The 26,844-nt window shown below is 34.5% G+C and overlaps 1 protein-coding gene across 4 annotated transcripts in view; it reads right to left on the reverse strand.

Moving 5' to 3' along the window:
- Positions 1–658: 658 nt before the first annotated feature.
- The window catches only part of IFT74 (intraflagellar transport 74), an 88,782-nt gene continuing 62,596 nt past the window's right edge, over positions 659–26,844 (reverse strand). For 3 of the 4 annotated variants that reach the window (XM_047830797.1, XM_047830796.1, XM_047830798.1), the window contains exons 14-20: positions 23,981–24,034; positions 21,295–21,392; positions 20,357–20,483; positions 6,833–6,996; positions 6,160–6,285; positions 2,469–2,529; positions 659–970 (exon numbers count right to left, since the gene is read on the reverse strand). In XM_047830797.1, the coding sequence (XP_047686753.1) occupies positions 852–970; positions 2,469–2,529; positions 6,160–6,285; positions 6,833–6,996; positions 20,357–20,483; positions 21,295–21,392; positions 23,981–24,034 (749 nt within the window). In that variant the 3' untranslated portion in view covers positions 659–851. Of the gene's footprint in view, positions 971–2,468; positions 2,530–6,159; positions 6,286–6,832; positions 6,997–20,356; positions 20,484–21,294; positions 21,393–23,980; positions 24,035–26,844 lie in introns of those variants that run through there. The other variant, XR_007146419.1, reaches the window with a different exon arrangement.

Here is a 26,844-nt window from a genome sequence, read left to right on the forward strand (position 1 = left end):
TTTTATACTGGCCAAGATAACTAATTCCTGACCACAAGACAGGATACATTTTTAGTTACTGTAATGTCTCCCAGATTTATACTATACAAATCTACCTCTTCTAGATTTTCTTTTCAAATGTTTGGGCAATGCTTACAAATTACTACTTCTAGTCCAAAAGAGTGAATGTATACTCCAGAGTGGCAATGAACAGTAACAGCCGTAAGTGCAACATTTCTTTTAAACTTCATGTTTTTCCTAGCATATACATGTTAGAAAGTATTTTTAAAATGCAAAGGTTAAAGTTTTTAATTCTGAATCTTTAGGGATAACTGATATACAAAAAATGTGTTAATATATTTACCTGCAACCCTATATTCCCTAAAATACATCAAATATACCCTATTTGAGAAATAAAGCTCAAAGCTAAACATCTCCCTTCTATTCTTACTTTTTCTAGAAGCAAAAATTGACAAGACTGATATATATGCTAAATAAGAATCACACTCCTTGAATCCCCCCCTAGAGATGGTACATTAAAAAAAAAAATCATGTCATTTGCTGCCATGGACAGATTATACCAACTAAAATGAATCTCAATGGCCACTTATAGTTTATCTCTAGGTTGTTTGAGACATTTTTATCACCCACATGAACAAATACAAATATCATAAAAAGATACTTTAATGTAAACACTTTTTATTGAACTATTACACTATTTAAAATACACTCTTCAAAGCAGTCACAAAAATTATAGCACTCAAACATTTTAGGTAAAACTCTTCAAGGGTAAGCTATTTTTTTTTCAGTCAGCTTGTCCAAAGTTCAGTATCTAGAGGACACTACTACAGAGACTTGCAGTTGGTTCAGACTCAGTTTCTACTCATGCTATGTAGAGCGTCCACAAGGTTTTTATTGTACTCTGCAATCTGCTTGGTCACAGTCTTCATAATTGACTGGTAATCACTCTCTTGACTCTTGGTTGCTATAACTAATTACATGAGTTAAGGGAAAACACTGATCAACAAAAATAGTGATCTATTTTGGCTTTGGAAGGAACCAATTCATAGTGGTATTTTTCTTATTGAAAACTGAAAACAGCACAGAAAAAGCACAATTAGAATATATAGGAAAAATATAGTAGATTAAGATCATTTAAAACCTAAAAGGCCAAGCAAAACTTGTTTCAAAAAAGTACACCTACAGGGGCACCTGGGTGGCTTGGTCAGTTAAGCATCCGACTTCAGCTCAGGTCATGATCTTGCAGTTCATGAGTTTGAGCCCCACATTGGGCTCTGTGCTGACAGCTCAGAGCCTGGAGCCTGCTTTGGAGTCTGTGTCTCCCTCTCTCTCTCTGCCTCTTCCCTGCTCATGTGCACACACACACTCTCTCTCAAAAATAAACATTAAAAAAAAATATTTAACTCTAAAAAAAAAGTACACTTATACTATAAAAGTTTTTGTATAGTTAATATGTTATGCATCTCAATCTAATTCTGTTCTGAAAACAGCTGAATGTTCAGAAGAACCATGTTCTCTAGAGTACCTCACAATTTCAGAAGTCTTTAGACTTCACTGTATTTCAAAATCGCCTACTTTGTGTTGCATAAAACTAGACTGCTGGACTAAAGTATATTGTGTGTGGGAATCTTCTTTTTAAAAAAAAATGTTTATTTATTTATTTTGAGAGGGGGGAAAGAGTGAGAGCACACAAGGAGGGACACACAGAGAGAGAGAGAGAGAGAGAGAGAGAGAGAGAGAGAGAATCCCAAGCAGGCTCCATGCTCAGCACAGAGCCTGATATGGGGCTTGATCTTGTGATCATAACCCGAGCTGAAACCAAGAGTCAGGCGCTTAATGGACCAAGCCACCCAGGCGCCCTGGGAGTCTTCTGCTTTTAAACCAAGTTGCTCTATTGTGGGAACAGAGCTCCTGATGTATTTCATCTGGAGATAAGCTGGGATCCATGCTGCCCTGAGCTAAAAGTTCAGCAGTTTCCTAGAGGAGAATCTATACCACCAATGAGTCAGGAGCTATTTTTCCAAGCAGAGATGTCCTTAACGGGTCAAAGAAGAGAACTGAAAATAAGTTTTGGGGAAACGTTTCTTACAACTTCATAACACATGCCCTCAGTAGCTGTTTCCTTCTCCTATATAGTAGCACAAAAAGATAAGTAAGAAGATGGGATATAAGTTCCACCTTAGTAGAAATGTGAGGTTGAATTGGCTGAAACACAAATGAGCTTGAAGGTCAAATTTCTCAGGAGACTATTCGGTTTATCTCCCTCTCCTGCCCGGATATCCAAGGTACAGACATACCCTAATTACTGTAGACTAGAGACTAACTCTTATTCATTTATGACCCACATAGTTTGGCTCAGTGATATTTGATAGATGTATGTTAAATTTCATTTCATTTCAACCTTTAAAGAAATTCCTAGGAAAAAAAAATCACTTAGTCAAGTTCATTTGCAGCTTTTTAAAGGATACATTCTTTCATCACAAAATTATTTTGCTCATGGTGTTGCCACTTCCTCTCCAAATTTGTAAGCTAAAAACACAAAATAACAATGTTAAACAGTACCCATATTCAGAACAATTATACACCCTTTTAAGAGGATAAGGAAAAAAACATTCAATTTTAAGTCTTATCAACTCCTTGCATTTTAGTGAGATAAAGCCATGGTACACAAAAAAGAAAATTAGAAAAGATTAAACAACCGTAAATACATTAATAAATACAATGTTGAATTTGACAACAGGTTTTACTCTATATGTTTATTTTAATTGGAAAGCATTTACAATATTTATTATGCCAATGAATGTGCCAACTGAAAGACAATTTATGATTTTTTCCCTTTCCTAAAAGAACTAGAAAGAAAAGAATAGGACATAATGGGAATCTCTCCTTGAAATCTGGAAGTCTAATGCCACAAATGTGATATATATTCTAACACTGTCAAAGGTTCAACTATATAGGAGTAACTTCCTTATTTCCAGGGCTAAATTTCCTGTCTAATTCCACAAGCTGTGATAAGAGCAGAGCTGCAGTGTGAAGATTATAAGAGGGTTGGTAAAAAGCTGGCACTGTTACAATAATTTCTGCATCAACAGGAAACTAATGTGGATATTATATTGATGGTTGCTTCCTCAGAAGACAATTTTACTGTTATAGAATTAAATTGTTTTTCTGATTTAATTAACCTTGTAACTCTGGGTTATGGTCTTTCTTTTTTAAGATGCACATAGTACTTTTCCTAAGCAAAAGACTGTCTGAAAAATGAAACATTAAAATAACATTGTGCATGGACATTTCTAAGAGGTAATGATCATTTTTAAGAATCTGATAACTGAAGCAGCAGTAATATTTCTTTCTACTCTCATGTTAAAATTATTTTAAGGGCATATGTTCAGTCTTAAGGTAGCATCCATCTCATTGTTTATTCTAAAGAGATAAATCTAAATATTATGATAAATCCTAATTAATTGTATAAACTGTATGTGCCATGAGTTAACACTATTAAATCAGATATAGCTCCCCAGATGGGAACTCAAAGTTAAGATGAACTTAAGGAAGCAGTCAGCATTTTTGGCAATAAATCTCTAATAACCTTTTGCAAAGTCAAGTGCCAAACTTTTCCTCTTTGTTTCATACAAAGAGGTGGCCTTCTTAGAATGCAGCAGACCTCTTAAATGCTAAATGAATAATGCTATAAAAGCAACACTATGTAAAGGTCAACTTCCTTCTATATTATACATGTGTATTAGTGACTTGCCTTTAAACCTCCGAGGATATCTTGAAGCATTAATCTTTTTTTTTTTCTACAACTTAAACAGTCTGTTGTGTGTTCTTTATATATTCTGGATATTAACCCCTTATCAGATATATGATTTGCAAATATTTTCTCCCATTCTGTAAGTTGTTTTCATTTTGATTGTTTCTTTTGCTGTGAAGAAGCTTTTCAGTTCGATTAGGCATACGTATTTATTTTTGCCTTTGTAACTTCAACTTTTGGTATCATAACCAAAACACTGCTACCAAGACTCATGTCAAGGAGATTTAAAAAAAATTTTTTTAATGTTTATTTATTTTTGAGAGAGAGACAGACAGACAGAGAGCAAGCAGGGGAGGGACAGAGAGAGAGGAGAAAACAAAATCTGAAGCAGGCTCCAGGCTCCGAGCTGTCAGCACAGAACCCAACATGGGACTCAAACTCATGGACCACGAGATCATGACCTGAGCTGAAGTCGGACGTTTAACCGACTGAGCCACCCAGGCACCCCATGAGAGCTTTATCCCTATGTTTTCTACTAAGAGTTTTATAGTTTGTTTCAATATGATTATTGTTCAAATGATATCAAGTAAATAATAGCCATTCCTCAAAAAAGTCTGTTATGAAAATTATTTATAGGTGTCAAAAAAGTTTTCAAGAAAACAGTTGTGAAAGATAATGGGACCAGATTTTATGTGATCAGTAGGGATTCTCAAAAAGCAACAAATAATACAGAGAATAAATTGTGAGTTATGTTATGAATTCCTGTTACCAGCATATGGTGTTAAGTATATGATTAGTACTTGATGTGGGAATAAACAAGGTAGCCACTGACTGGGTCTAAGAAATTGTGTTTGTCAGGTGTTTTCCTCCTTAAGTATATCAATATTTTTTCCTAAGAACCATTTAAGACAATAGCCTCATAAACTTTTTCTTACATTTCTTCAGCATCCATCCCCACTCTAAACAGCCTAGGATAACTGTGCCAATTACAAATCTATATCTAGACCTGTACATCATGAAGTAGAGACAGAATAACTGATAAATTTGAGTAAAAAAATTAGTGATTTCTAAGCTTTTAGTTGTGGCAAACTCTGATGAGACTCCACCCCTTTCAAAAAGAATATAAGGTATATCTTTGTCTTTAAAATGGTAAATCCATATATAGCTGTCATAAAAAATCATCAAAAAAAGATCTTGAAATATTTAAGTGAGAAAATTAATCTTTAAAGACTATATGCATAGAATTCGATTTTTGGAAAAACAATGTAAAATGGGTATAGAACTGCACAGGAAAAAGTTTACAAAGATATTATACCAAAATATTAACAGTGATTGCCTATCATGATCATATTACCAAATAAAGAAAAGAATAATTTTTCATGCATTTAGTGTTAATAAATCATAGTTACAAATTGCTAATGTATGTATACTAATTAGACATGAGAATGATCAATCCTTATCAGACCATAATTACTGATTTTGTACACATCACACATGCTTCATTTAATCCTCCAACAAATACTTTTTGAACACCTATTATGTGCAAACCCCTGGCACAGTTTAAGAAGAAAGTGAATGAGACAGAAATCATCTCTATCCTCTCAGACAGGGCACTTAATCTAAAAAACTTCTGACATTGTTCAGGTAACTCTGTCAGTAGGATGAATGATATGCAAAGGGGGCTTGTCTATGCATCCTGTGTAAATAATCAGAAATGTAAATCAAGTAGTTCAAGTATAGGACTGCTTTTTACAGCATTAAACAGTTTTAAAACTAAAAATAACCTAAATGTGCAACACTATGGAACTGCTTCCGAAAATTATATCCATGAAGTCAAATATCATATAGAATCGTATTTTTTAAAAATCTACTGACAAGGGAAAGTGCTTATTAGAAACAAGTTTCTAAATAATATGTACCATATGATACCATTTCTTTAAATATATAGAAATACACATATACTTATGTGTATGTATAAAGTATATGTACATATAACATACACACAGAGACTAGAAGGACCTACATAAAAAGGACAAGAATTATTTCTTCTGTGAGATATTAGTCATTAAGGTTTATTTTCTTTATTTGTGGTTTTCATGATTTAGCAAAGTTTCTCCATTCAAAATGCTTGAGTTTCGAAATTTTTAAAAGCTATTATCATAACAGCTATGCCTAGAACAGGGCCTAGAACAGAGTGCCCTTCAATATAGGCTTATAGAAGGAGAGCAAAAGTAAATTCACTTCTGAGTGGAGACTGTACACAGTCTGGCTATCTTCAAAACCAGAAAGTCTGGAAGATAAAACAACTTAAAGAAAAAATTGTTTTGGGGTGGAAATACAGATTAAGAACATGGGACAGACAGTTTAAAAACAGAAATAAACTTTAGTCTTTTTTTTCTTTTTACCTGAGAATGTGTCTCATTTTCTTGCAATTGTGTTTTTAGCTTCTCATACTCTACATTTAGCTTCTCCGTTATTTTCTTAAAGGCATTTCTACGGGTTGTTAATACTGTTCTCTCCTGATGTAATTTCTAGATAGATCCAAATGGAAGCAAATAATAGACTTCAGTGAATATCTAGTAAGCCTATATAAATGATTTCCTACTTAAATAATTTCAATGATAGTCTGGTTAAATTCTACCAAGATTATAATTACTCTAAAACTTGTTTGTAAAATTACCTTTTGAGTTATAATAAGTGAAATCAGTATTAACTGTATTAAGGCTGCTATATATATGTTCTTATCCAACCAAATTTAATTTAATTTAAATAATTTATTTTAATGTAAATAGCAAAGAAAAGCCACTAATAATAAAGTCTTAAGTAGGGAAATATCATAATCAAACCTGCATTTAACAAAGTTCATATCTGTTGAAATGCTCTATCCCTCGCTTTTGCCTTTTGTTTAAAACTTGTATCTCCCTAAATTCCTACTACATATGTAAACATCTTTATTTTTTTTCTTAGCTTATATATCAAATAATCAACTGAAAATAGTAAATTCTATAAACTACATACATATTAATTTGTTAAAAAAAAACATTTGTATCATAATTTTGTAAGACTGTCACCATTTACCTTTTTCTTTTCTTCACCTGATGATTTTAAAGCTGGCAAATCATTATATGTTTCCAAATCAGCTGTCATTTGCTTAATTTTGCTTTTCAGAGAATGCTGTTCCTCAGTCATCTTACTTTCCAGAAGCTCCATTTTCTGTAGATCCAACTGTAGACGCTGACTATCTGAAACATAAGAAAATTCAAAACCATAGTCAAAACTTTATTCCTTTCACAAAGACAAATACAATGCAACCATTAAAAATCATGTTTTACAGAGTACCTGCAAAAGAAACGTGTTTCATTACAACCAACGAGACAATACAAAGATAAATTACAAAGAAAAAAAATACTCTTCCTCCAGGTAACCAACATAACCTGATGTATACCAACATACTTGTCTCCATTCTCATACAAACATTCAAGAACACACAGGTTTTTTTTTCTTACTTAATAATATAACATATATTATGAGACCCATTATTTTTAATAGGGGCATGAAAGCAAATTAGGAAACATTACATATTTATATACACATATATATGTAGCAAAATTTTGTACCTATATATACAGTCAATTCTCATTACTTATGGTAGTTATATTCCATAAAGTTACTATAAATACTAGGTTAGCAAATACTAAATCATTTGCTCCTATGGGTGATATGGGGTTAGGTTCCTGAGAGCCCCTGGTCACAATATTTTCATCCATCAACTAATACATAACCTTGTTTTGTGTGTGTTTCTGTTTAAACATACCTTATTTAATATATATAGAATTCAAGGCCAACTTATACCTGAACAAAGCTAACCTAACTCACATATTCTCTGAAAGGCACATTGCCTTACAATATTCTTAGGAATAGTGGGCTTAGGAACACGACCAACACTTCAGCATTGTGCTTGGGAGCCATATTATACAGGAGAATCACCAACAAAAAGTACAAAACTGTGGCAAAAAGTGGCACCAAATATGCCACAAAAAGGATACTTGTTCACAGAATGAGGATTAACACAAGAAGGCAGTGTGTTGCCTTATTTGACCTCCACTGAAAAATGTATGTCAGGCAATACAAATTTTTCCTGACTTTGCACATGTCCACAAATGATCATGAAAGTGCTACAAGTATTAATTTTGGGGGTACAAATTAATTATGGTGAGTAGGTAAATTCACAAATACAGAATTATGAACGAGGACTGACTGTAAATATATGTGTGTTTAAGAGGGAGTGTGTGTCTCATTCTTTGTTGCTAAAGTATTGAGCATCTACTATGTGCTAGGTGCTATGAATAATATGGAGATCAACAGAGACATTGATTTTGCTCAAGGAGCTATATTCTAGAGGTAGAACCAGGATATTAAAGTAAGCATTTACAATAAGTTAGACAACTACCATGAAAAGAGTAATACAGAGTGCCATAAGAGCATATGGGACTAAGAGAACTCTCTAAATATATGCCTTTTAACTGAGTGAAGCCTTAAGGATTAGGAATCCACCAAACCAAGAAGTGAATGTGCTCCAGGCAACACAACCAATATATGCCAAGTCTAGAGGTGAGAAAGCGAGGTACACCTAAGCAAATAATAAAAGTTAAGTATGATTAGGACCCAAAGTTCAAAGTGGGAAGAATTTCAGTTCATGAAGGGCTTTATAAATGAAAAAAGGGAATTGAAACTTTATCCAATTTGGCCCCTTGTAGCAATGTGGATGGAACTGGAGAGTGTGATGCTAAGTAAAATAAGCCATACAGAGAAAGACAGATACCATATGTTTTCACTCTTATGTGGATCCTGAGAAACTTAACAGAAACCCATGGGGGAGGGGAAGGGGGGAAAAAAAAAAAAGAGGTTAGAGTGGCAGAGAGCCAAAGCATAAGAGACTGTTAAAAACTGAGAACAAACTGAGGGTTGATGGGGGGTGGGAGGGAGGGGAGAGTGGGTGATGGGTATTGAGGAGGGCACCTTTTGGGATGAGCACTGGGTGTTGTATGGAAACCAATTTGACAATAAATTTCATATATTGAAAAAAAATAAAAAAAAATAAAAACAGTAAAAAAAAAAAAAGAAAGAAAGAAACTTTATCCAAAGGGCAATGGTAAGTAATCGATGAATTTCAAATCAAATTGTGGCATAATTAAATTTCAGAAAGTTCACTCTGGTTTCAATGTGGACAATTAATTAGAAAAGCATTACTAACATACAGAAGGACCAGTTAAATGTTGATTCAGTGATCTACATAAGAAATCTTAGACTGGTGTTAACACTTTGGGGATTTTTTTTTCATTAAGCAATATTTATTAAGTGCTTTCTGTGTGCCAGGCAAACTTCTAGGCAGAGGGGATACAGCAATGAATAAAGCATATGAAAATCCCTATCCTTATAGAACCTATATTCCAGTAAAAGACAACTATATATATGAAATCTAAAGTTATGTCACATGGAAGTAAATGAGGAAAAAATACAGGGGAGATGTGGAGGGACTCAAGAGATATTAGGGATTTGGGATTAACAAAACAGGCAATTGACTGGATACAGTGGTTGAGCAAGAGGAGTCAATGCAGAGTTCCATTTCTAACTTAAAGGTAAAGGAGTTGATGGTTGGGGAGGCAGACGGAAGTCTAAACTTTTGTTTGTAGGAGGGAATGAAATGAAGGGTTCAAGTCAACTTAGGATATGTTGTGCGAGTTACCTCAGAAACACCTAAATAGTAAACAGGACATGTATAGATATATGCGGGCGTCTAAAGCCCTGAGAGAAATTTGAAGATAACTATTTTGAAATCATCCACATAGCACTTGAAACTATGGGTGTAGTTGAAATCATCAAGGGAAAAGGATTCATGACAGAACCTATTTTTAAAAGAATAAATTGACATGAGGGAGCCTATAAAGGAGAATAAGAAATGACCAAAGAAGTAAAAGAAAAATGAAACCATGGTGAAAAGACATTTCAAGACTAAAGGAGTGGTTTGTAATGCAGAATACTATTTAGAGATTAAAAAAAAAAAAAAAAAAAAAAAAGACTGCAAAATACAAGTTGTACTAACTGGACAGGAAAACCTTGATGTATTTCCTGAGAATAGATTTCATAGAAAGAAAAAAAAAATGGGACCAAGAGTGAGAGGAAGGTTTTGAAAACTTTGGCAGTGAAACCTCAGAAAGGGAGGGATGAGAGCTGGGCAGAGAATACTTGGGAGAGGTTTCTTCTTTTTTGCCAAGATGAAATATTTGAAGAAGACTGAAGAAGATATTGGCAAATGACATGTCTGATAAAGGGTTAGTATCCAAAATATATAAGAACTGATACAAGTCAACACCAAAAGACCCCAAATAATCCAATTAAAGATGGGGAGAAGACATTAACAGACATTTTTTGAAAGAAGACATACAGATGGTCAATAGGCAACAGATGCTCAACATCAGTCATCATCAGGGAAATGCAAAAACTACCATGAGGTATCACCTCACAGCTGTCAGAATGGCTAAAATAAATATAGAAGAAACAACAAGTATTGGCAAGAATGTGGAGAAAAAGGGACCCTTGTGAACTATGGTTGGGAATGCAAACTGGCGCCGCCACTATGGAAAACAGTATGGAGGTTCATCAAAAAGTTAAAAATAGAGCTTCCCTATGATCCAGTAATCGCACTACTGGGTATTTATCCAAAAAATACAAAAACACTAATTCAAAGGGATACACGCACCCTTCTCTATGTTTACTGCAGCATTATTTATAACAGCCAAATTATGGAATCAACCCAAGTGTCCACTGATATATGAATGGATAAAGAAGATATGGCATACACACACACACACACACACACACACACACACACACACAATGTAATATTATTCAGTTATAAAAATGAATGGAATCTTGCCATTTGCAATGACATGGATGGAGCTAGAGAGCATATACTACTAAGTGAAATAAGTCAGTCAGAGAAAGATAAATACATTATGATTTCACTTATATGGGCAATTTAGGAAACAAAATAAATGAGCAAGGGGAAAAAAGGAGAGAGACAGAGACAAAAAGAGAAATAAAAAAACAGACTCTTTCTTAGCCATAGAGAATAAACTGATGGTTACTAGAGGGCAAGTGGGTAGGGGGATGGGTGAAACAGATGATGGGGATTAAAGAGTGCACTTAACCATGATGAGTGCTGAGTAATGCACAGAATTGTTGAATCACTAAATCGTACACCTGAAACTCATATAACACTGTGTGTTAACTATACTGGGATTAAAATTAAAAACTATTAAAAAGAAAAGAAAAAAGACTGGAAAGATAAATACCAACATTTGGAAAGATAAATACCGACATTTTAATAGTCATAAATATTTGACAGTGGGAATTTAATATTTAAAAAGTTTTTATTTATGCTTTTCTGTATCTCCAAAATTCTCTGTAATGAATACAAATTACAATAAGAAGGCAATGTTTAAAAAAAATATTGTTTTTTTTATTTTTTAATGTTTATTTATTTATTAAAAAATTTTTTTTAACGTTTTATATTTTTTTTTTTAATTTTTTTTTTTCAACATTTATTTATTTTTTGGGACAGAGAGAGACAGAGCATGAACGAGGGAGGGGCAGAGAGAGAGGGAGACACAGAATCGGAAGCAGGTTCCAGGCTCTGAGCCATCAGCCCAGAGCCCGACGCGGGGCTCGAACTCCCGGACCGCGAGATCGTGACCTGGCTGAAGTCGGACGCTTAACCGACTGCGCCACCCAGGCGCCCCTAACGTTTTATATTTTTGAGAGAGACAGAGTGCGAGCAGGGGAGGGGCAGAGAGAGAGACACAGAATCTGAAGCACGCTCCAAGCTCTGAGCTATCAGCACAGAGCCTGATGCAGGGCTTGAACTCAAGAACCGCGAGATCATGACCTGAGCTGAAGTCAGATGCTTAACCAACTGGGCCACCCAGGCAGCTCCAAAAATATTTTGTTCTCAACAGAATTCTATAATATCTACCTTCTCTATTTCAGAGACTTTTAAACATTGTGGTTCTGAATTTAAAAGTCCTTTTTCAATGTGAGAGAAAGGTATGGTGGGAGCCAATATTACTGAGTACCTGAAATGTGCCTGACTTTATATGTTATCTCTTCTACTTCATAACAGCCTTAGGAGGTATGCTATGAGGAAACTGAAGCTTAGAAAGGTATTTTGTCCAAGGTCACACAACCAGTCAGGCTTTGGCGCTGAGTAATATTATTATCATGTTTATGAAAGGTTCATATTTAAGACAGCAAATGTTACTTAATGATCCAAAAAGATGCCTTGATGAGGAACAGTGAGCTATGAAAAGAGGAACATAACATTTGCTCAGTTTTGCTATTCAGGCTTCCCCAGACATCTTCTTTGCTTTACTTTTCTTATAGCTATCAAAGTAAAACATGAGGGGCGCCTGGGTGGCTCAGTCGGTTAAGCATCCGGCTTCAGCTCAGGTCACGATCTCACGGTCCGTGAGTTCGAGCCCCGTGTCAGGCTCTGGGCTGATGGCTCAGAGCCTGGAGCCTGCTTCCAATTCTGTGTCTCCCTCTCTCTCTGTCCCTCCCCCGTTCATGCTCTGTCTCTCTCGGTCTCAAAAATAAATAAACGTTAAAAAAAATTTTTTTTAAAAACCAGCAAAGTAAAACATGATTAGAGCAAATTCAAAAATGGATACTAAAATGGAACTGCGTTGGGTAGTATTAACATTTTAACAATATTTATTCTTCCAATCCATGAGCACGGAATGTTTTTCCATTTCTTTATATCTTCTTCAATTTCCTTCATAAGCTTTCTATAGTTTTCAGCATACAGATCTTTTACATCTTTGGTTAGATTTATTCCTAGGTATTTTATGCTTCTTGGTGCAATTGTGAATGGGATCAGTTTCTTTATTTGTCTTTCTGTTGCTTCATTACTAGTGTATAAGAATGCAACTGATTTCTGTACATTGATTTTGTATCCTGCAATTTGCTAAATTCATGTATCAGTTCTAGCAGACTTTTGGTGGAGTCTATCGGATTTTCCATGTATAATATCATGTCATCTGCAAGAAGTGAAAGCTTAACTTCATCTTTGCCAATTTTGATGCCTTTGATTTCCTTTTGTCGTCTGATTGCTGATGCGAGAACTTCCAACACTATGTTAAACAACAGCAGTGAGAGTGGACATCCCTGTCGTGTTCCTGATCTCAGGGAGAAAGCTCTCAGTTTTTACCCATTGAGGATGATATTGGCTGTGGGCTTTCCACAAATGTCTTTTATGATGTTTAAGTATGTTCCTTCTATCCCGACTTTCTCGAGGGTTTTTATTAAGAAATGATGCTGAATTTTGTCAAATGCTTTTACTGCATTGATTGACAGGATCATATGGTTCTTATCTTTTCTTTTATTAATGTGATGTATCACATTGATTTGTGAATGTTGAACCAGCCCTGCACCCCAGGAATGAATCCCACTTGATCATGGTGAATAATTCTTTTTATATGCTGTTGAATTCGATTTGCTAGTATCTTATTGAGAATTTTTGCATCCATATTCATCAGGGATATTGGCTTGTAGTTCTCTTTTTTACTGGGTCTCTATCTGGTTTAGGAATCAAAGTAATGCTGGCTTCATAGAATGAGTCTGGAAGTTATCCTTCCCTTTCTATTTTTTGGAATAGCTTGAGAAGGATAGGTATTATCTCTGTTTTAAATGTCTGGTAGAATTCCCCTGGGAAGCCATCTGGTCCTGGACTCTTATTTGTTGGGAGATTTTTGATAACTGATTCAATTTCTTCACTGGTTATGGGTCTGTTCAAGATTTCTATTTCTTCCTGTTTGAGTTTTGGAAGTGTGTGGGTGTTTAGGAATTTGTCCATTTCTTCCAGGTTGTCCAATTTGTTGGCATATAATTTTTCATAGTATTCCCTGATAGTTGCTTGTATTTCTGAGGGATTGGTTGTAATAATTCCATTTTCATTCACGATTTTATCTATTTGGGTCATCTCCCTTTTCTTTTTGAGAAGCCTGGCTAGAGGTTTATTAAATTTGTTTATTTTTTCAAAAAACCAACTCTTGGTTTCATTGATCTGCTTTACAGTTTTTTTAGATTCTATATTTTTTACTTCTGCTCTGATCTTTATTATTTCTCTTCTTCTGCTGGGTTTGGGATGTCTTTGTTGTTCTGCTTCTATTTCCTTTGGGTGTGCTGTTAGATTTTGTATTTGGGATTTTTCTTGTTTCTTGAGATAGGCCTGGATTGCAATGTATTTTCCTCTCAGGACTGCCTTCGCTGCATCCCAAAGCGTTTGGATTGTTGTATTTTCATTTTCGTTTGTTTCCATATATTTCTTAATTTCTTCTCTACTTGCCTGGTTGACCCATTCATTCTTTAGTAGGGTGTTCTTTAACCTCCATGCTTTTGAAGGTTTTCCAGACTTTTTCCTGTGGTTGATTTCAAGCTTCATCACATTGTGGTCTGAAAGTATGCATGGTATGATCTCAATTCTTGTATACTTATGAAGGGCTGTTTTTGTGACCCAGTATGTGATCTATCTTGGCGAAGGTTCCATGTGCACTCAAGAAGAAAGTATATTCTGTTGCTTTGGCAAATGGATAAAGAAATTGTGGTTTATATACACAATGGAATACTACGTGGCAATGAGAAAGAATGAAATATGGCCTTTTGTAGCAACATGGATGGAAATGGAGAGTGTTATGCTAAGTGAAATAAGTCATACAGAGAAGGACAGATTCCATATGTTTTCACTCCTATGTGGATCCTGAGAAACTTAAGAGAAGACCATGGGGGAGGGGAAGGAAAAAAAATGGTTAGAGAGGGAGGGAACCAAAACATAAGAGACTCCTAAAAACTGAGAACAAAACTGAGGGTTTACGGGAGGTGGGAAGGAGGGATGGGTGGGTGATGGGTATTGAGGAGGGCACCTCTTGGGATGAGCACTGGGTGTTGTATGGAAACCAATTCGACAATAAATTCCATTAAAAAAAAAAGACAAAGACTTTCTGATTTGAAAAAATAAAAAAATAAAATGAACTGCAATACATAATATGCACATCAAATGAAGATATCTGAATTCAAACCTAGCTAAGCTAGTTTCCTCTCTCCTGTGTTCCCAGGGTATGATAATAATCCTAAACATCCTGCAGTTACTTGTTTGTAGATAGAGGCATACATAGTGATATACTTTCACCTTTGAACATTTAGCTTTCACTCTACCTCTATTACAAGGTAGAGATATGAATAGCCTCAGAAAAATATGGTGGTATTTCAGAGTATTAAAAGCCAAACGTGAACATATTCCATTTATTACTTAGAGACTTAGGGGTGAAAGATTTTTATAATAAAATAAGATAAAATTTAATCTTAGAGTGGGATGTATTATTCCCTCTATGTATATATTATTTTTCTCTGGCACCTTCATTGTTTTTCCTTTATGTTGCATTTTAGTAGTATGATGTGGTTAAGAGATTTTTATATCAATCTTGTTTAGGGTTCAATAAGCTTCTTAGATACTGTTTTATTATTTTTTTTAATCAAATTTGGGAAATTTTCAGCCATTATTTCTTCAGTTATCTTTTTTCTCCCATTCTCTGTCCCTCCACTCCTCCTGGAATTTCAATTACATGTATTTCAGACTGCCTGAAACTGACCCACAGAACATTTAAGTTCCTGTTCATTTTTTTTAAAGTTTATTTATTTTGAGAGAGAGAACGTGCACATGCACTAGTGAGTGTGTGCAGGGGTGGGGCAGAGAAAAAGGGAGAGAGAGAGAGAATCCCAAGGGAATCCTGAGCTGAGAGAGCGGAGCCCTATGTGGGGCTCAAAACTCACAAACCACACTGTGAGATCATGACCTGAGCCGAAATCAAGAGCAGGACACTTAACCAACTGAGCCACCCAGGCACTCCTACAGTCTCTGTTCACTTTTATTTCTTCTCCAGATTAGATCTTTTTTTTAAATCTTCAAGTTGATTGACTCTGCGGACTTCAATCTTCTATTAGGGTCATTCAATCAATTTTTCATTTGAGTTATACTTTCAATACTGGAATTTCTACTTGGTTCTTTTTTGTAAATATTTATTTTCTCTGTGGTATTCTCCATCTTTTCATTTATTATGATTTTATTTTCCTTTAAACCCTTAAATATGTTTATAAACATTTAAAATCTTCTGTTCAACATCTGGATTATCTCTGGTTCAGTGTGCATTGATTGCTTTTCCCCTTGACTCACATCTTCCTAATTTGCTGACATATCTAGTAAGTTTTATAGTATAATGGAAACTTTGATATGTTGTAGAGATTCTGGATTATGCCGTACTACTTTGGAAAGTATTGATTTTTATTAAATGAGCAATAAACTTTGCTAAACCAAAATTCTAAACTTTTCTCCTTTGGAGTAGACAGCATGTAAAAAAATCTATGTATGCAGTTCTTTCAATTTTTAACTGCTACTTTTTCCTGGGTTCCTTAAAGTTTACTCAATGTGTACATAGTTCACTGGTCAGATTAGGATCTGAATAGAATTTATGCATGTATTTTGGCATTGAGTTGCCCTCTTACCAGGATGTCTTCCTTATATGTGGGCAGGCAATTAGTAAGTTAGTTTCTTCATATAAAATTTAGCAAAATTTACTTGTAATTGAGTTGTATTATCTATACAGATTCACTAATGGAAAAATCAAATACAAAGCTGCTATTAAATATTAAACTTTCTTCCTCTACCTATAAAACTAGAAAGATTATGGATTAAAATATAGGTGGAAGGTGACATTATAGTAAAAATATCATGTTCAAAAAACTGAATGTCTCCATAACAATGATCACAGGGCCTAAAATATCAAATAGTTTTAAAAGTCTTCAAAAGACAATGATTTAAGAGAGGAGGTTTTTACCAACCAAATTTAAGTTGGTATAATTAAATTAGAGCATTTCCTTTTGTCCCTTTAAGAGTCACAAGACTCAGTCATACTGACATATATATCCTTAAAAAAACATACATATATACATGGACTTAAACGTTGTGGGATGGGTTTTGTTTTGTTCGATTCATATCTCTACTAGGGTTGGAAACAGTTAAAATGAAAACCAAAGTGCTGAATCAAAGTCCCGGAGGCTTATGATGTTTCAATGCTTCAAAAAGGAAAAGTATATAGCTTGTATATTTTGAGTGCTCAGTGAAAATGTTACTGAACTCTAACTACAGGTTTAATTTGAAGATATATTAGGGACATACATTTAGGAGCTATAGAACCTGCTTTTCCTAGAGAAAGGGAGAAAATGGTTGGTTGGTATGAGGTAAAGTTTATCTTCCTTTAACAGCGGGTCCCCTTGAAAAGCTAAAAACTTCTCCAAGGGAAGAGACAGGAAGAGGATGCAGACTAGTTCCTTCTGATATGCTATGAAGTTGCAAAGTTTACTAAGCAGTGTGTACATAGTAGCAAAATCTCAGAAGGAACCACTTTGACATGGGGAAATGTTTCTGAAATATTCTGCCATCAGTGCATTTGTTTATTCCTTGGAGTTTCCTTTCCAAAAATATAAATAAAAACTATTGCTGACAGATTTCTTGCCTCTTTCCTCATGCAATACAGCACTGTTTTGCAGTCTTTTTTTTTTTTTCCATTATTGTCCCCCTATGGAGCTTTTTGTAGATAATTATTTTCCCTTATCACTGCTCTCTCATGAAACTTTTATATTACAGATATAATGTATATATCTGTTAATTGTACAGTGACACTTTGGAGGGCCACAAGCCATTATAATCAAGATTTTTTTTAATCTCCCAAGAAATAATTTTTCCCCTGTGAGAATAATATTGTTCCATTAAAAAATAGAGTACACTAAGAAAATCAGGTGATTTCCAATCATAAACTCAAGAGCAAAAGGGGAGGCAATTCACAAAAGGGAATATAAAATTCATTATCTCTGAAAGGTGAAGTAGAATATTATAGACTTCTTATGGTGATTTGTAGACATAAGAAACTTCATGTGGAGGATAGTATTAAGAGAGGAAAAATCATTTATATGCTTGGTTTAAATTAACATTTAAAAATAATTGAGTAAATGCAACTAATTGTACAGGCCAAAAAATTCAAACCATTATTAATAAGGAAATTTTTCAGTAAAATTCTTATCATAGTAATAAACTTGAATAAAATTGAAGCCAGCTCTCATTATTTTTCAACCCTACATCACTGGAGAAAATATAATGGCTAGTTTTTAAAAGAAAATGTAAAGAATAAAGTATAAAAGTATGAAAGGAATTCAAAGTCCTTATAATTGAATTCATTACCTGGTACTGATATTTATCTTTTTAAAAAATGTATGTTTCTTAACAGCCATTTTACAAAGATAGCTTAAAGGAGTAAAAAACTTTTCAAATTAAAACTGAAAATAGATAAATGAAAGCCTTAAAACTATAGTCTAAAACACAAAACAGAGATTTCCTAGATGGAACAATTAAAGATAAAATTCTTTACCTTATAGAAAAAAGAAAATTTAGATGTAAAAATACTCATATTTGAAAAGATCTCGAAGAGGTATTTACACACCCATGTCCACTGTAGCATGAATCACAATAGCCAGGAGGTAAAACAACCTAAATGTCCATCACCAAATGAATAAAAAAGTGTATGTATAGTATGTACATACTATAGAATATTATTTAGCCTTTAAAAAAAGGAGACCCTGTTACATGTTACAACTCTGATGAACTTCAAGGGCATTGTAAGTAAAATATCCATTCACAAAGAGACAAATACTGCATGATTCCACCTATAAGAGGTATTTAAAGTAGTCAAACTTATAGAAACAGAAAGTAGAATATGGCTAGCAGAGGAGAAAAATTGAGAGGGAAATGGACAGCTGTTTAATGGGTGTAAGTTTCAGTTTTGTAAGATGAACAAGTTCTAGATACCTGTTGCTCAACACTGTGCCTACAGTTAATGGTTAAGATGGCAAATTTGTGTTCTGTGTTTTTTATCACAATTTTAAAAATTCTGATCGTTAAACCAATAACAGGTATAAGTCACATTTAGAATGTACCTCCTCTAGTTGTTTAGTATATATTCAGATATACAAGTAAAACTATAGCAAACAAACTCTAAACAAATCTGGACAGATAAAATATACTTGAATGTATAAAATAACGATAATTGTCCAACTACATCATCATTCTAAATTCAACTGTATATGAATAACATTCGGTATACACTTATAGGTCTATAATCCTTATTAAACAAATTCCTAGGTTATTGTGTTTTAGAATGCAGAATTCTTCAGATTTTAAAAAAATGATACAGCACATATAATGATTATAATAGAACTCCCATAGCAGGGTCTAAGGCAGCACCCTGTCATCAAGTACTTGGCTATTTCTGAAGCAAAAAGTATGAACAGTCATATTAGGTAGGATAATTAAAGACTATAAATAGCCTCATGTCAGTTCAGGTCAGGTTAGGTTTTGTGGCCAGGAGCTTTTAGACCTTAGGATTCCAGATAAATGAATACAGTGGATCTTTTATTCCATTTCACGAATCCCAACATTTTTACATTAGTAAATATTAATTCTTTATTCCTTGTAATTTTACTAACTGCCAGTGTAATTCCAAGTAGACAAATAAAAACATAGCTAATTCAAAGTCACCACATACCAGCATAAAACATATCCATAGTTAGAATCTATTAGCTTAAAAATCAAAGGTTCCATACAAATTTTGACTTTATCCTAAACTTTTTGTCTTTTGAGTATAGTTGACATCCTATCCTAAACTCTTTAAAATCAATTTTGTGTATTCGTTTTTAATCTCTATCTGCACTGCCCAAGTGGCAGCCATTGGCCAATTATCGCTTTTAAACTTTCGACTATGTCTAGTCCCAAGTTGAGATGGACTGTGACAGCAAAATCTCATGGATCATTTTTATACTGAGTACATGTTTAAATAATACTCTTTTGGATACACTGGATTAAATAAAATATATTATTAAAATTCATACATCTCTTTTTAATAGGGAATTTAAAATTATATATGTGGCTGGCATTACATGTCTAGTGGAGAGTGTTGCTCTAATACCATGTTAGTCATAATGGCTGAAACTAATTATAATTGAAACATTACTTCCTCTAGGATACCTCTCTGGGAGGGGGGGGGGGGCGGGTGGATATGAACCCAATGTCGGGTTGCTCCTTATGCTTCTATCATAGTACTGCTTCATTATATTTTAGTTGTTTGTCATTATTCCACCAAGTTCAAAGTTCCTTGAGGAAAGAGACCGGACTTTTTTTTTTTTTTAAATCTCTGCATACACATGTTATAGCACAGGCATAGAACAAATATTCAGTAAATGTTAAAAATGAATCAGAATGTCCCAATGAAATACTACTAAGTTGATGTGAAAAGTCACACACAATTCTGAGTCTATAAGTGACTGGAGCAATAAGCAATCATATATTATATTGTCAGCCTTTCAAAAAAATCAAATGAAATGGTATTAAAGTTTTAAAGTTTCAATTTGTCATGGAAAATATAAAAATCTATGTTCTCTCACCTGAAGTCAAATTTCTAGCTGTACTTTGTGACTTCTGCATTTCAGTAGATTTAAAATTGAGATCATCCTGCATCATCTTCAGCTCTTGATTGGTGATAGAGGATATCTGTTTCATACGATTTATATTCTGTATTTGTAGAGAAAAAAAAATAGAAAAACTACACTGATTTAACTCTTCAAGAAAACTCTTGGAAAACACTGCTAAGGGACTAGCTGTTGTGAACTGAAATACATCATTCATTATATATGTTTCATGTATGTTTATAAGAGTATAGTGAGATTCAAAGTCAGGTTTTCTCAACATGGAGAGACTAAAGCAAATGTAAAAGAAGTAATTCTGAATTTTATTTCACTGTAGAAGAAATTCAACTACACTATTTTAAGAACTATTTGGGGGTCTTACGACACTTAGAATATTTAAAAGAAACTGTGCATTTTTCCTTCTATGCTAGCACTCATTAGTAGCTGCTCAATAAATTTTTTTTTTGAATAAATGAAGATACTCCTTGGTATCATATACTCTTAAAGAGTATTACAAGAAAAGAATACCTTCTATTTATAGTACAAATTACAATGTAAAAATATATCAAAATTTTCCATTATAACATGTAGATTTTGAAGTTATCTGTGCAAGCATTCCTTCTCTAAGTTTAAACACATCAACAATGGAAGAAAATCATTAATAATTACTCCGAATTAATACCTCACTTACTGCTAAACACTGACATCATACATGTTACCCTTTTCCCCTACTGTCCTTAGCTGAATTTTGCTAGAAATACACAAATTAAAGGAATAAAATAATAATCAAGGGAATTTAAAGGAAACAGATTAAATGAGCAGATGCCATTGTGAACCACTGCATTTTCTGAACTGTATTTGGAAAGGTAATCACAGTAAAAATAATGAGAGCACTAAGACAGGCACATGGTACTTACTCTACTAGAGTGCTCCAAAAGTGTAACAATGTTGGCTTCTATCTGTGCCTTCCGTTCAAGTTCCTGATTCTTAGTTTCCTCAAAAGTCTCAATAAAAGCTACAGATTCAAAATTACAATGAGAAGTTACTGTTAATATAGTTAATACTATATAAACTCTGATTTGTAGCTCTTAACAGTACTTTTTAGAAATTCAAAGCAAATTTCATTTTTTTTTTGTTTGTTTCTACGATTTATTTATAATTTTTTTAACTTTTTAATTTTATTTAAATCCAAGCTAGTTAACATGGAGTGCAGTAATGATTTCAGGACTAGAATTCAGTGATTCATATGACTTACATATAACACCCAGTGTGCATTCCAGCCAGTGCCCTCCTTAATGCCCATCATTTAGCCCATCCCCCACCACAAACCCCTCTAGCAACCCCCAGTCTGTTCTCTGTATTTTCAAGTCTCTTATGGTTTGCCTCCCTCTCTTTTTATCTTGTTTTTTTCTTCCCTTCCCCTATGTCACAGTCAATTTTAAGGCACGGTTTCATCTTTTATTAACTCAAGGGTAATTAAATTATTGAATAAGAACATTTCTACATATTTTCACAATTAAAAAAAAGTTTTTTGAATGTTTATTTTTGAGACAGAGAAAGAAACAGAGTGTGAGCAAGGGAGGGCAAAGAGGGAGACAGGGAGACACAGAATCCAAAGTAGTTTCCAGGCTCTGAGCTGTCAGCACAGAGCCTGACTCAGGGCCTGAACCCACAAATCATGAGATCATGATCTGAGCCAATGTCAGACACTTAACCAACTGAGCCACCCAGGCACCCCTACTTATTTTCAAACTTTTAAAGCTTAACTGTTGTGATCTTAATACAAGTAAACTAAAAGTTACTCAGAAATAATAGTTGATATAAAGAAGAACAGAAAAAAATCTGTTCTTACATAGGATCTCCTTGGTCTATAATTATTAATATTTATAATTAGTCATTAATTTCAATACTGAGAGTAGTTACTAATAACTATTTTATCTGAAAGTGAGTATTTTACTTATAATGTTGCATTAATCTCAACTAAATAAATTTAATAATTTATTCACATTATAAATAGTTTCTAAGAAATCCTCCTTCTCTTGTCTTATAGAATGAGTACATAATTTACTTTTTTATATTCTTAAAAAATTTTTTTTAATCTTTATTTATTTTTTCAGAGAGAGAGAGAGAGAGAGAGAGAGAGAGAGCAAGCCAGCGGGAGAGGAACAGAGAGAGAGGGAGACACAGAATCCAAAGCAGGCTCCAGGCTCCGAGCTGTCAACACAGAGCCTGATGAGGGGCTTGAACTCACAAACTGTGAGTTCATGACCTGAGCCGAAGTCGGAAGCTTAACCGACAGAACCAGCCAGGGGCCCCTATTCTTTTTTATATTCTTAAAAATGTATTCTATGGCTTTCCCCAAAATAAAAACTTACAGTAAGTTAAAAAAAACTTTACTGTTATTATGAAACAATGAATTAATTTTGAGATAATTTCTGGTACTTGCTGAGATTTTAAAGAAATCTTGAGATATTGTTAAATCAGAATTAGCAATTACTACTTTATGGCATGCTTCGATGAGGGTAACAATTGACATCAGACCTATAAAACTTCAGATTCTAGTAAAATGATTATTAAAAAAGGAAACCAATAATAAATATTAATTTTTTTTTTAACGTTTATTTTATTTTATTTTTGGGACAGAGAGAGACAGAGCATGAATGGGGGAGGGGCAGAGAGAGAGAGGGAGACACAGAATCGGAAACAGGCTCCAGGCTCTGAGCCATCAGCCCAGAGCCCGACGCGGGGCTCGAACTCACAGACCGCGAGATCGTGACCTGGCTGAAGTCGGACGCTTAACCGATTGCGCCACCCAGGCGCCCCAATAAATATTAATTTTGAAAAATTTCTGAATGTACAACACAATTTTAAGTGAAGATCTACTTACAAAGTTAAGATTTTTTTTTTTTTTTTTTCAACGTTTATTTATTTTTGGGACAGAGAGAGACAGAGCATGAACGGGGGAGGGGCAGAGAGAGAGGGAGACACAGTATTGGAAACAGGCTCCAGGCTCTGAGCCATCAGCCCAGAGCCCGACGCGGGGCTCGAACTCACGGACCGCGAGATCGTGACCTGGCTGAAGTCGGACGCTTAACCGACTGCGCCACCCAGGCGCCCCCAAAGTTAAGATTTTTAAAAAGTAAATTAGAAGTTGCAACAGAAGGCTACCAAAACTACAATCAGTGACAGAATCAAGTAGCAAAATCTGAGGTAAGGGCTGATATATAATGAGAGAAGTATTATAAAGAGCTAAAAAAAAAAAAGGGTGAAAGACACTAAAGATGAATGCAGTGAAGCATGTAAAAGAGAACATTCAACATTCAATCAATAAGTGGTCTCTATACAATTAATGTAAACGCTAGTTTTAGAATCTATCCCTAACCTAAAAATACTCATACACACAAATACACAAAACCTTTCTAAATTCTCTACCCATCCCTAAACTCTGCTTGATATTTATTAATTCCTCAAGGCAAATGCTTTGAATGTCCACACTCCTGGATTTATTACTAGCTACTGTATCTTCCCAAAACGAGATGTCTGATTTGGTATAAATGAACAGATACCTGAGAATATTTTCATATCAATAAGATGACCACTTACTGTCCATATTTTCCTCTCGTTTTTTTAGTTCCTTGTACTTCTGATTCATTTCACCTATAAGAGACACAAAATATAACATCAATTTCACAAACTCCAGATGGTGTTCTAAATATAAAATATCTCTTAGGTTCTCTATATACCAATGGTCACTTTTTAGTGACCATTAGTTACTGAAAATTCATTATTTTAAATTCAGTGACATTCTTTTATATTAACATAGAATCTTTTTCAATACCTATATACTTATGTTTGACTATTTGGAAAAAACAATCTCCTGACTGGAAAGGACTTAAAAGCTTTGCAATGGTTCTCTATTTCAGTCCCAACTTGGAGCTATTCAACCTGCACATGAACACCACTGGTGATGGGAATCCTAAGTTCCCACAGAAGTTCATTCCATCTTTGAATAACTCACCACAGGAAGCAAAAACAGCAAAGTTAGCTCCCTCACAGAATTTAAAATCTAAAGATTGAACATGTAATTAGAACGGACTAAGTGCTACCTCATGAAAAAGGATGCTATAAGAGCACAGAATATGGACAACTTACCTAGTTAAGGAATTCACAGAAATGTTCTCTAAAGAAGTAATATTTAAGCTGCATTATATAAAGAATAAATGAATAGGAGTCACCTGGTTGAAACAGAGAAGGGGTTCAAAGTCAAAGCAATGCAAATACAGAAACTTCAAAGCGAACAAGGAAGTGAAAGAGCGGTATGGCAGAGGCAGAAAATGTGAAGTGAAAAAGTGGCACAAAGAGAAGGCAAAGTGATGAGAGATCTTAAAAGACACATATAAAGAAGTTTGGACTTTCACCTAAGGACAAGGCAAAATTACTAAAGAATTTTAAGCAGGGGAATCAAATGATCAATTTGCATTTTTGAAAAATATCTCTGGTTGAGTGAATAAAAGGGAAATAAATTTTGGAGACAATATGACCAGTTTAGGAGGTTGTCACAGTAATCCAGGTAAAAGATGAAGGTTCCCTGGAGTAGGGCAGTGGCAGTTAGGATGGAAAGCAGATTTTTGTCGCAGACATTTAAGAGCCAGAGTGAATTGATTTTGTAGGACTCCCAGGTTTCTGGCCTGGGCAACTGAGGACATGGTCATATTATTAAACTGAAAAGAGAAGCAAGTTTAGGAAGAAGTTGCTTACAGCAGGTCTAGATGTGTTGCATTTAATATATGTGAAAGACATGTTAAAAGGGCAAAAATCTAAGACCCCAATAAATGGATGAAATTGGACACTTTAGCTGCATAAAGGGACTGTTATAGAGGTGGATCATGATTATTTTATGACAACAGGATTTTCAGCGTAACAAAAAATGAGTTTTAGAAGCACACTGCTATTTCCCTGGACTAGTGAGACAGTTGCAGCCCTGTGTTCTCAGAGTCCCAGGTAGAGAAAGCATAATAAGTTTGTGCTTGCATCAATCTGCAATTTCTTCATCTGAGTCAGTCAATTTTTAGCATTTTGGAAAAACCAAGAAACGTTATTAAGATGATATCTAGCAAAGATGGTGAGAATCATAGACCAGAGATTCCTAAGGAAGTTCCTGATAAGGAGCTGGTGGATAGAAGAACTTTAAGAAGAGTTCAAAGAAAATAGGAGCCAAAGGTTATAGTGCATAGGTTAAAACCCAACGGTCAGCCTGTGTTCTATTTAAACTCCTATGCAGCTTTTTCAAATACTGGCTAGAGTAAAGTTAGGGAATAGAGAAGACAGTTGGGGTAGAACCTCAAATTACATGGAGGCATGGCCTTCTACTTATATAGATATATATATATATTTGCTTGGGTGGGAAGTGAGTTACAAGTACAAGAAGGTGATGGAACAGAAACCTAGGTCAGCAGTTTTATTCCTTTCTGGTCTAAATATTTTCGCCAAACTCACTGAGGAGAGCCCTGATACAGAGAAAATCTTGTCAAGGCCCCCAAAACAGTATTGACAATAAAAAGCTAAAAGTGAACTCCACTCCTTAAGAAGAGTAAATACCCCGTGGTCCTTAATTTCCAGCCAGTGAACACCGAGAACCAATGGGAAACATTGGGTTCATTCAGACTAAGGCTTTGGATGCATTAACTTTACTGAACAGCTATCTGAGTTCATATGATCACCAATGGTCTCAAAGCATATTGATGCATGATAGGTTATTAAGGGGAAGGGGAGAGATAATTTGTTATTAATAACAAACTTTGGATACAATGTTTTAAAATTAGTCTTAAAATAAATATCACCATTCACTCACCTTATGGCAATAGTTTTTTGAGTTGGGAACAAAGAATTAGAGATGGAATACCCTCCACAGGAGGAGTATATGCATGGAAATGTTACATAACATGTGAAGTAGCAGAAAAGGTAGTTTCTGCTGAACCTGCCATAGCCCAGGTTTCTAAGAAAGTCCTGACTGAGAAGTTGCGCCAGAGATTGGTCAGGCATTAAAGAATTAGGAGGAAGGCCTGCATCCTATGCTTTACAAAAATGTAACTACCATCGTATCTTTCTTCTTACTTAAAAGAATCTCCTATACATGCTGTTTCTAGTTCCTCATCTTGCTATCAGACCTCAAGACATGTAATGAGACTTCTCCTTCTACCATTCTAATGAAACTTCTCTCCGTAAGGTTATATGATTCTTTAGTTATCGAATCCAAGGGGGCAGTTTCCAGTTCTTATATTACACTGTAATATTTGACACTATTGATACTTTCTTCCTTCTTTCAATTTTTTTCCCCTTATTTGTTACTGTTAGGGTGGGAACTTCTGATTTCTCTCACTCTCAGATCATTCTTTCTGTATTCTCTTCATGGCTTTCGCTTTCTTATTTAAATTCTGGTTTCTGCCTTTAGTTGACTTCTAATGCTA

The sequence above is a fragment of the Prionailurus viverrinus genome, chromosome D4 (assembly GCF_022837055.1).
Source record: "Prionailurus viverrinus isolate Anna chromosome D4, UM_Priviv_1.0, whole genome shotgun sequence".
NCBI classification, from domain to species: domain Eukaryota; kingdom Metazoa; phylum Chordata; class Mammalia; order Carnivora; family Felidae; genus Prionailurus; species Prionailurus viverrinus.